Genomic DNA, 12,357 nt, shown 5'->3' with positions numbered 1-12,357 from the left:
AATGCAATATTAATGACGCTGCTATCTAAACACGGACAGTGATGTCTGTACCACTAAATGCTTCAGCCTAAGCACACACAATGAAGTCAATACCAGTAAATCCAGTGTCAACTTATGCATGCATAATGACATCAAAATCAGTCAATGCAATGTTGATGTACGATGTGACAACTGTATGACAACTGCATGTATATTTATGAGAATATCAGTAAATATGATATCAATAACTGCCATGTTACACATGCTCACACTCACAAACTCGTATGAATGCTGTCAGATTCGTATTAGATGATCTACCCATCAACCCCAAATCGGATGTACATGGTCAGACAGGCCCTTCGACCCAATCCCAAGCCTAGAGATTGACAGGTCACAGGAGGGGTTACACTTAGCCCAAAGACAAAAGCGTACCTAGGGAAAACCCTGATCGATACAACAGATAGGTAGTCACACCACAAACAGGACCCAGGAGATTGGCCCCAATAAAACACGTTTGGCCAAAGGCTCGCATTTCCAAAATACCACAAAGTTAGATGTCCCGTGTAGTTAGGAACACACAGCCAATCAGGACATTACATGTATATCGCACGGGTTGATCACGCGCTCACCACACCGGACATCTGGACACGCACACACTGGCTCACACTAGCTCTTTCCGAGGTCAAGAGCCATCTGTGTCCCCCTTATCAGATGGGTTTTCTTGTTATTTATGACTATGATGCTTTTAAAAAAATGTCGAAGTGTTTTATTTTACCCACAAAATGTATATATGTGCGGCAAAACTGCTGTACTTCGAGTCTGTCTTCAGACGCACCTCTGTCGATACTCTCCCAACCGCTGCGTTTAATTAAACCAACTTGTTCCTGTTTTGCAAAATGCCTCTTGTCTTTTCATTTATTTAATGTAAATTCATATTCGAGCAACATTTTGGTGAGCCATATAGGAGAGATTGGATTATCAAGCCCAACTGCTGTTGAAGGAAGGACCCAGGACAGAATGGATTCACATCTGTGCAGCAAGATCAGTGAGCAGACGCCATAATTGATTAGTAGTTCTGCTGAATCCACAGGGCAGAGGTTAGTCCGCCACAGGGTAAGAGACTACATCTAAGCCTTAGTCCCAGTATCTCACGTGTGGCAAACTAGGACAAGCGCGTAGGTCACTTTTGCTTTTTCCCTAGTCAGTGAGCAAGAGAAGGTGAAGGTAGCTACAGCCTTTTTTCCGCTTGAACGGTTGAGCATGACACAAGAGGTACACCTTTGGTGTGTTAAATAGGGTCACTTATTTATTACCCTTGAACCGTTGAGCGATACACAATAGGTACACCCCTGGCCCTTGGTGTGTTATATAGGGTCACCACCTGAATCTTATTTTGTAGTTTAGGGAGTTTATCTTAGGGATTCCTTACTGGGCTTTTAATCTGTTTAAAGTACAAACTCAAATGATCATAGGAAAAACATCTCCTGAACATGACTCCTAAAGCACTCACATTGTTAAACAACTGGTAAACATTTGATCACATTGTATTCTCACTTCTTGCATGACTAATACACTCGCATACCTTTGACTTTCATATAATTAATGTTTATAGTAAAGCTAATGCTAGTTTTGATTTGCAGACCACACATATGCTGGGAGAAGATGCATTTTCAGCAGTGTCAAAAAATCCACATTTTCCTCAGTGGCCCAGATGGGTAGCTGGTGTAGTTCCAAAAAATGGAAACAGAACAGGAGCTTACTTTTGGTTTGCTTTTTGAAATTTTGGAGCACACATAAAGAAGGCTGGAAGACATGCTGGATGCTGTGAACCATGTACTGAAACAAGTAGTTTGGAAGGAGAAGATACTGCTTGCATAGTATATCCGGTAGATAACAGGAAAGAGTATTGTCTTTGCCTTATAGGAAGTAAGGAATAATGCAGTGAAGGAGTTGAAAATAGAAAAAATTGCCTCAACAATGGCTGCTAACTGGGGTAACATTGATAGTTCTTCTGAAAATATTTCAGGATGTTTACTCGACTATCCTTATTTCTGATGGCCAGCTGACATATTGAGTTTCTACTACCATTGTTTATGTGCCTTCAATTTCAAATTTTTCTTGACCATCCACCTCTCAATTGGCAGAAGACAGAAGAATCTGTGGTGAAATACAACAGTATATGCTAAACCTAACAAATACCTAGGTGTAATCAGCATAGCTATAATATTTAATGCTGATATAATGAATAAGGAATATAATAAATAAGTTGAGGGAAAGAAAAAAAACTGATGGAGAAATCCAAGCCCTCAGGTACACCCTAGGTCACATAGGTCTCATAAGCAGAAACGCACAGACGAAGAATGGACATGGCATACTCCTGAACTAAAAAATGTTGAGTGAACATAGGGAAAGACCATAGACCCCTCACTGGTACAGCCTATTCAGCAGCACGCAACGGTTGACATGTAGTTGGTCATCTACTCTTGGGCTGGGCAGTTTCTTTTCAAGAGGGGTGAAATGAGACAACTTGGGATCAGGGGAGGTTCAGAATCTGTGTTCGAAGTTTTTGTTCTCAAAACATTTGACTGCACTGTTAAAACCTAATAAAAATATTGGCATAAACATAGATCCCAAATCAGCAACTAAAAGATAGCTTTTAAAGCTTATACAATCAGTGTATGGATTAAGCTACTGCTACTGATGGGGTTTAGACCCTGTCAGAAGTTATGACAATTCACCATTAGTACCTCAAGGCAGGGCTGATTTTTTTCTGGCACAGCTCCTTCATTCTGTAGTCTATAGTTGAGTTATTTCAGAACAGCTTACATGATGAGGGTCTTTATCTTTTCAAACTGTTATCAGCAATCTCCTTTCATGAGACGGTGCTGGACTTGGCATATTTTAAATATTTGTGCATTTCTATAAGATTTCTGGGCAACGTTATGTTGAAGTGGTACACATTATTAAGGCTTTTATCGACAGAAAAATAACTATAACAAAACTATTAAGAAAGAAACAGAGTTGAGTACCTTGTTCATCTCGAATCAAGATGAAAGTTTTCGCTCCACGTGCACAGATGTTAGCTCGCAGATCCTCTAGTCCAATAGCAGGAAGACACACATCATAAAGCGCGACAACTATGTTCAGCAATTCATAGGAAGACACCTATGAAATTAATAATGTTGCAGTTTGTTAGTACAATTTGCATTCTCTTGCCACATTATCTGTTTGTTCATTTTAAATTACACATAAGAATTGCTTTAATAAGCCTCTACAACCACATTATAATACAATAGCATTTTCAATTTTAAAAAGTTTTACCTATTTTACAGCATTGAAAATATTACATTGTTTGCCTGTGACTGTTTGTAACATTTGATTTCACAGATAATTACAATATGCATATTGTAATGTATTTCATTGAATTGTGAAATTAATAATGTCATGTAAAAAATGTTCTAGGGCTTGGGAAAGCAAAAAAAAATGAGATCATCCTCATAATTCATCTTTTCATACTAAACTCACCCCTTGTCAAGGGGCACCAGAAAACAATATAGAAACGTGTAGCTAGATCACATAGGAAAATCGGAAATAGAACAGAGACACTTTTAAAATTAGCACCTTGGTCACCATCAGACAAGCAACAGCTGACCCATCTTTTACAGTTATGTTTTACAAATCCATTATCTCCAGATTGGTTCTGAAGGGTGGACGTTTATTTCTTTGGGGGACTTTGCCAGAAGAATAGGTATCCCAACTCCTCTAGCTATATGTAAATGTATTAATATAATATTAAGCACTCATTGCTTATGCCTGTCAGAAGAAAAAACAGAACTTGGTACCTGATGAATCTAAATTTAGAACCGAATTTTGAAATTGCTAAACCATCTCTCTTAACATGACACTCCAATCTTTGGGCTGTTCCTTTTGATATCATATTATGCCTTGTATAATTTTATCCAAGCTGTTTATTCTTGAACGGAAAAGGAAATTATTGTTACCTCTATTGCTCCTTATCTGCTCCTTCATCCACTCAGTGATTCGGTAATCCGTTATGTAAGTGAGGAGCTGTCATGCTTTGAATGACAATTAATAAAAGTTTTGCATATTTTTTTGTCCTATTAAACTTTAAAGCATAACTGTAAAACATATTTTTTTAAAGAAAGCCCAGTGACTTGGAGGTTTTAATGATAGTGGGTGTATGTGGTTTGGATGGTGCTTAGCAGGTTTTAAACTGGTTTGAGGGCTGGTATGGGTGAAATATGTAGAATGTATTGGGATTGAGTTTATGGTGATGAGAACTCATTCAGGCCTTGATGCTGGTAAGGGTTGAAGCCAGCCATTAAAAAGATGTTCTGAGGAGAGGAAACCTTCCTTTAAGGCAGGGTGACATTGGCATATTGATGTTAAGACATGCCAGATGCTTTGATGATATCAGCCAAAGATTCAAGGTAGCATTTAAAGAGTGCAGGATTTAGAATAGAGCACTGGAGAACTTCTTTAGGTATGGGAAATGGCTTGGATAGAGCACCTTCAGTCTTGATGATTTGTGTGCAGTTAGCGAAGAATGATTTCAGTCACTCAATACTTTGACTTTAATACACATACAAACGTATAGGGAACAAATGAGAATTTTAATTGTTAACAGTGTCCAAAGCTGCCAAAATATCAAGAAATTCAAAAAGGCTAGTGTCATCATTGCCCAGAATGTGTAAGGCATCATCAGTGACTTTCAAAATGTGTAAATGCTGCAGGCAACTCCACCAGTATTGAAGGTCATCCAGGAGTTTTCTTTTATTAACAGTCAGTTAACTGATAACTCAATCTTAAAGGATTTTGGCAGGTAAGGGTAATCGAGAGGCTTGGTGAAAGTTATTGAGATCACTTATGTCTGTAGATAGTTTCTTCAGGTGAGGGGACACCTGTCTGGCTTTCAAGCAGTCATGAAAAACAGTTGTAATAGTGAAAAGTTGCTGATGTTGGAACAGTCTGGCAAAAGACACGTGTATCTCTTTGGTAGGGCTAGCTAGAAGAGGGGCATTGACATTGGTGGAGGATTTTGGTTTGGAGATTGTGGAATGGAGCTCTAGCACAGACATCGTGTTCAATGTAGAACAGCTGTTAGGCAATTTTCTGCTTTAATCTGGACTCTGAGTGATAGGATGAGTGGAAAGAGAGGCGCTGTGCTGTTTGATTTATGTCACAAAAACAGGTGAATTCTTCACATTTCTTTTCTGGTTCTACTATGATAAAGGTCAGAGGTGGGTCTGAGGCAACTCTTACAAACTCAAAAATTTTCCTGGACTGATTATAGCAGAATCAATTTGGTAGACAATGATTTTGATTCATCGTTGAGTACTTTTACATAGCAATAGGCAAGATTTGTTTCTTTCAGATCTCCTTGAGAGGGGTGAGATCATTAATAATCTCAGTATTGGTAAGATTAAAGGCAATAATAGCAACATTAATGTTGCAGTCTTCACAGAGGAGTGGGAATAAATAGAGCTGCAAGCTCACTGGGGATTAATGTTCATTGTCTCCCTGATCAAGGTTTTTTCCCTTGGATTGGCCAAATTGTGATAGTGGAGAAGAACATAGAGAAGGGTACATAGAAATAACTAGACTAGTCGATGGCCTTGTCAACTGATACAAGATCGTTTTGTGCACTCATGAGGTCGAGTGTGGCATCTTTAATGTGCTTGGGTTTAAGGCAGGGCTGAATCAGATTCTGTAGGAAGCAAACAAACACAGAAGAAGCATTCTACCAAGAGCTGCCTCTATAAAGGTTAAAACCTCAGATGAAAAATGATTGTTGTTGAATAGAATACGTTGAGACGTGATGTGGACCACTCACTGTTCAGCAAAGGAGATGTCACCTGGAGGATGATAGATAATGTTTATTCTGGTTGATGTAGTGGTAGTGGGTGAGAGTTCGATACAGAGGCATTGAAATGTGGGAAAGAAGTTGGATTCAACTAGGCGGCAAGAAACTACATTTCTGTAGACCTACTCCACCTCCTACTTTTAACTACTTTATCTAGATTTATGAAGTAGTCCGGAGGTAGAATGTAGAATTGAGACATGTCAATGAACCAAGTTTCCATCAGTACCAAGAGATCTAGGTATATGTCCACAGTTGTGTCAACAACTCCAAACTGGTGTTTGACTGCTCATCTTCAGCTATACAGCAGACAGTTCAGGTGGAAAAGGAGGGAATGCGCTTATACAGGTAAGTGTCTAAGAGGATCTCAGTGACATTTCTTGAATCCATTCTTCTATTGGGGATAATGGAATATATGCATCATTGGGATCCTAGAAGTTTCAGAACAACAATTCTCTAGTAAGTTGTCTATTTTGTCAGGAAGGAAAGAAAGGAAGGAAAGGAGTGACAGTTCTATGAGTAACTGCAAATTAGGTAGGAAAGATATATAAAACAATAAAATAAACTATGACTATACATTTAATAACATATTAGGAATCAAAATCAGCAGATACATACGCCAAGTATATGGAAAAAACAAGAGAATAAAAGACACAATGTAGAAATTAAAATGTAAAAGCTATTTATTATCCATGAAAGGATAGTAATATATGAGCATAATCTAGATAGAAACCCTATTCAACTTTGCTTTAATAAATATTTAACACCATTACAGGGATGGAGTGGTAGGGATGGTAGCACAAATTAAGCATGTGCAAAGAAGCACAGCAAGGAAAATAATAAAACCTATTGGAAATTGTTTTTAAAAGGCATTCCATATAACTCCATAGTTATTTATTTGCTCCCTATGAAACATTAACCAATTCTTCAAGCTAGCCAGCCTGCAAAAATCCCAAATTCAGTCTCCATACTGATTTTTATTCCACATGACTAATCTCCTGGCTACCAATAATGCTTATAATATAAATATGGATCTCCTAAAAGGCCCCAGAATCAACTTTGAAAGAAGGTAATCATAAGTAGGTTTTTCAGATGTCGGTCCATTATAAGGAAGGCTCCCAGTGTTCCATTTCTACTGATTTTTACATATTAATACGTTCCGAAAACAATGTTTCCATTTATGTATTTATTTTTAAAAATACAGAAAATTGTTTTTCTTTTCCATGACTTGCCATGCTGTTATTCAGGACTTTCAGGCCAATGCCTATGTAGATTGACAGAATTAAGATTTTAAAAAGTGATAAGATGTTCTTAAATATACTTTATATATGCCCCTGTTTGTACTATAATGGTAATATTTTCACTTAAGATCAATGTAACAATTATCAGCTAAATAAATGTGGAAATATAATGGATATAATTTAATTAATTGTGAACCACAAAATAAATATGCATTAATACAAATAATATGGGCAAAAATAAATATGGATAAATACAGACATAAATGTCCACACAATAAATTCCATAATGCCATGAGCTTTAATTATATTTAAGGTTGCCAGTTTGATAAACCTGTGACCAGTGATTATTCATTTACCCAGGTCCAATGCGAGTCACTTTCAGCTTGTTTTCCGAGTGGTGTAACTACACAAAAGACTTCCTCAGTTTGAGAAGAATTCACAATGTAGCCAGCCAGGCTCTAGATTGTCAGAGTTTACAATACTTCCTCTGAATCACATTCACGATCTATGGGAATTCAGATGAGCCTTTGTTTCACTATTGAATACTGTAACAAAATTACTGGATCACCTTAATACGTTCACCTATAGGCACATCCACTTCACCATAAAGATTACACTTACACAACACACAGCAGACCAAGGCAGGTGGTGTATGGTAATTAGCACATGTTAGGCCCAAGAAATACTGCAAGTCGCTGGGGGTGCCTCAGTCAGATGGGTCATTGATCAGGTCAGTACAATCAGAGTGGCAGCCAAATCCAGACACAAACTTGTGTTATCCCCAGGATGCCAACATTCATGAGAAAATGAGAGGGGGCTCAGATGTGCATATAGTGATTCCAAAAGGAAAGTGGTCAGCAGCAATTTGAGTGAGGGTTCTGGGAAGCAGTGGAGACTGCACTGGAGAGTGAAGAAACAGTGCTGCCTGGTAGCACAATTTTGAAGCAACCCATAGTGATACTCTCCCCTTGCACGGTGTTGTGAGAAGCATATATTAAAATAAAGGGGGCGGCTTAAACAAGGAGTTATTAAGTGCACAATGTATTCAATAGATTGTAAGGATTAGGGAAGGGCCAAAACCCAATCCCATATTACATGTTTTTCTTGGAATTCACTAGAAATGTTGTAGTCTGGAATATCGAGTTACTAAAATATCGTCGCCAAACTACTGGGAACCAAAATATTGAGAAGGTTAGTGTATATTGGTGAATATAGATTTACCATTCTTAACTCCACTTCCATGTACCTTGAAGATATATAGCATCAAGGTACAGCACAAATATCCAAGGCTATTTGTAATATATATTTATTTTGACACTTGCGAGAAGTGAGGCACAGAGAGGTTAAGGGGACATATAGAGTTTGGTAGATGCAGGACAACCATCAAAAATTGGCAGATCTCCTGTCTGCCTAATTTACACTGACTATGGATCAGTAGAATTAGCAGATGTCCCGTGTTTGCCAAACTCAAAATTACCCTTGTAATCATTTATTGAGGAACACACAACTTGGTCAAATTAAGCAGAGGGGGTTAAAAAAACTCACCAGTCACACTAACCGAATCACTGCTTTCATTCCCCACTATTATTTTCTGTTATCACTTTTAAAAACACTTCTCAAAGAGCAGACCAGATAACTATTGAGAAAAACTTAATATACAGATAGAGCCTGCTGCTTACTTCATGAAGCAAATACTCCTTCCTCAAGCATCTGACACGATTACTATGATAAACTCCTTGCAATCAGTAGGCATAGGGTCTCATTCATTTCTTGGCGACTAGCCCATCCTCCACCAATGCGATGGAGTAATTTACTCCGTCACCCTGAGTAAGGTTCCAACAGCCAGATTTAGAAATTGCCGCCGGCCCAGCATTTGCAGGAACTACTGTGGTGGTGGTTCCAGTCAATGCATTGTAATTTTGCATATGGTTCTGTCGCACAGCAAGCTTACAAAGATTTGTATACTTGTAAAAAGAAAATCTACAAGTGGGGTTTTCTTATGGAAAATAAAAAATAATGCCCACCTCCATATAGGAGTTTCCTCCCAGGGTGAGGGGGGCATTGAGCACCTATCAATGTCCCTTACAGGCAAGTTTTTCCTGGTGGTGACAGGCATGAAAAAACGGCTCAATTTGATAGGCAGACATATACCAAACCTCTGACTCCTTCGGGCTGTCGGAGAAATTTGACCATGACAGAGACAGAGCAGTGCCTGCTGTCATCAAACTATGGTCCACCCGCACTTAAATCAGGCGGGTGTATAAATCAGGTATATAGCCTATATCTAAATGATACACTAACTCAGAGAAAACACAACAGCAGATATTGATGTACTTGTGAACTAAAGAACCCTGAAAGCATTCCATATGCTCCCAACAGATGGTACGAACACAAATACAATGATCTGTATTATCCAAAAGGCTTACTGAAACAAAAGTCCAATGTACTTGTACAAAGTGACTCCTCGCTACATCTCAATTAGAAACCTTTTTTTAGTAAGAAAATGTTATTTGACTTTCGGCCATTAGACCGGCATAGCAAAAAACACAAAATAAAAATCAACATTTTCATACACATGCTATAAAAAATAAATACCAACCTATGTAAAAAAGTCAATATTTTTAATTACACAAAAATGCATTTGTATATAACCCTTATCCCTCAGAATCATTACATACAGAATTACAAGACTCAGTTAATCACTGGGAGAGACAGGTTAACTGTGCCCATTGCACATTATTCACATTAGTACATATCAGTACCTGAATAGGACTCCCGCTTTTGGGAATTTGTTTTTGAAAAACAAAAAAATATTTAAAAGTTTTGTGGATGGCCATCAAAACCAACAGTGGCCATCCACCAAACTTCAGTACATTGAAATGAACTGCCTGTGACAGCAGTACCCTTCCACTGTACTGTGATGACCGTTGAGTCAGCGGTTATGTTTACATCTGACAGGTGGTTGTCCATCAGGGTGGGAGAGTTAGCCATTTTAGCAAAACAAAAGATGGTTAGATTTTTAAGTATTCTTTCTATTGGCCCTGAATCTGTTAAAGGGGGTAACATAAGTATTACTTTCTCTCCAATGACTGTAAAGTTGACTGTTTTACGTTCTGCTTTACGGGTAGTCATATCTGAATCTAAAAAAGATCTGAAAGAACAACGCTTAAAACTTTTCAAAGCAAAGCAGTGCCAGCTTCTATGAACCCACAAATCCTGAACTAGGTTTCCTACTGATAGATGCAACAAAGGAGAGGATGTGGGTACACCGCCCTCATTACAAACCACCGTATCGGATGGATAGATGGATTTTGGGCCCAGGGGGCTGTAGAACCGCCCTATACACAAATCCAAACCAACATCTGACAAGCCCAACAGAGCAGACAGTCTCTCTGTGGCATCGAGTGACAAAGAAATTAGGTTGGCACAACAAAGTGACACTGGCCACTCCCCTCTGGGAGGCAGAAAGGCTAGGGAAACTCGGGACCTGTTTGGGATTTACCAGATGGGACACTATCGGTATATCAAGGGTGGGCGATCTCTGGGTTAAGGGAAAAATACTATCAGTCGCAGTATTACAAACAGAATATGAAATGTCAGAAACCGAAGTATTTTGATACATACAAATCAAACATGCACTGACAGCCGCAATCCCGTCTGACCAGGACCTGTCAAAGGCTTCCCCGCTGGAAGATAGACTGCTGACCGACTACATGACTCGGCGAGTCGTCTTCATGACGTACCAAAAAATAATTAACAACTTACCTGACCCACTTACACAATTTCGCACGCAGTGGCAGGCAGACTTGGGGCACTTCAAAGAGGAAGAGTGGTGGGAAGCACTCTCCTTCCCATGGGAAGTAGCTATAACGTCACGACTTAGACTGATACAACTCAAAGTACTACACAGAATGCATTATTCCTGCAAAACTATGGAGAAAAAGGGGAAAAACGAAAACGATTATGTAACCAAACGTGTACAGAGGTGGGCACATATTACCATATAATATGGGAATGTCGAATAATCCAACAGTATTGTGAAGGGGTTGTTTCACAGCTACGACATGTGTGTGGGAAGGAGTTGTCTCTCTAGCCTTGATTGTGCCTCCTTAACATTTGGGAGGCAACAGACTTGACCCGCACGGAGCAGACGTGGGTAACCCTAGGGATGGCAATAGCAAAGAGAAACATAGCCGTAGGTGGGGAGCACAGGAAGAACCAACAGTTGAGGAATGGAAGCAAGATATGGACTGATGCATGTGGCTGAAAAAGCGGTCTTTGTAAACAGGGGATGCCCCTGGAAGTGGGACCGAATATGGGGAAATTGGAATGCTGACAAGGGATATGTTTGCGCCTCTTCTTCGATACAAGGAAATGGACTCAGCGGGCAGGGTTTGGGGAGTATGGTGTACGAAAATGTCAAAGAAATCTAATGGGTCTAGAGTGTTTGGGTCTGTTGGGGGAGAGCATCTTGAATGCAAACTTCATGATTATCTCATGAAATGATAAATAAACTGAATGATTTCTAAACTTTAATAAAAAGATGTTTCAAATAAAAAAACAAAGGACAGGATGGTGGCAGTCTAACTGCACATGGTTTGAACAACTCAGTTGACACATATGTCATAATAGTTGGCACAAACGCACCATGCCTCCAGGCTGTTATTATGTGGAAAAAATGCAAAAGAATATGTTTGCCTCATTACAGAGACATTTTAAGGCATGGGCAAAGTGTGCAATTAGCCAGGGCCCCACATTCTAAGAACCCCACACACACCCCCTCCTCCACCGTGGAAAGTAAGCTTTTTCCCTTTGGTCTCTGTCCATTCTATTTCTCTATTTGCACCTCTCTCTGTCTCTACCTCGTACTCTCGTACTCCGTCTCTCATCTTAAGGACTTTTGGGGTCCTTGGAAAGACATATTTCAGCTGTTATGGTGTAACACCATTAAAGTTTAAAACAAAATTTAGTATTGTTTGTTTTAACATGCGGGATTGTGTTAGGAGTTACAGTTCTCAGCTCCTAGAGCCACTGGGATGTAGTAGAAGCTGCTAATGACTATGGTCACACAACATAACTGTAGTAAAAGGTACCCAGCCCACAGCAACAATTTGAGTTTTCAATTCAATTAAATTCAAATAGTCTTTATTCGGATTTTTTAAAAAAACCATCCATAAAAGCACGAAACCTGAGTTTAAAATACACGTTTAAACATCTACAATTTAAGGCCGCAGTTAATAATGTTAACTACTAGCT

At 39.0% G+C, this 12,357-nt stretch overlaps 1 protein-coding gene across 1 annotated transcript in view; it reads right to left on the bottom strand.

Annotated features, from left to right (window-relative positions):
* The window catches only part of LOC146775937 (uncharacterized), a 1,457,164-nt gene that overhangs the window by 642,479 nt on the left and 802,328 nt on the right, over window positions 1-12,357 (bottom strand). Inside the window, exon 6 of the mRNA XM_085639461.1 lies at window positions 3,009-3,144. Coding sequence (XP_085495587.1) covers window positions 3,009-3,144 — 136 coding nt within the window. The remainder of the gene's footprint in view (window positions 1-3,008; window positions 3,145-12,357) is intronic.

Source organism: Triturus cristatus, chromosome 12 (assembly GCF_964204655.1).
Source record: "Triturus cristatus chromosome 12, aTriCri1.1, whole genome shotgun sequence".
Lineage (NCBI taxonomy): Eukaryota > Metazoa > Chordata > Amphibia > Caudata > Salamandridae > Triturus > Triturus cristatus.
The sequence above is the reverse complement of the archived record's forward strand: the minus strand, read 5'-3'. Positions and strand labels throughout refer to the sequence as shown.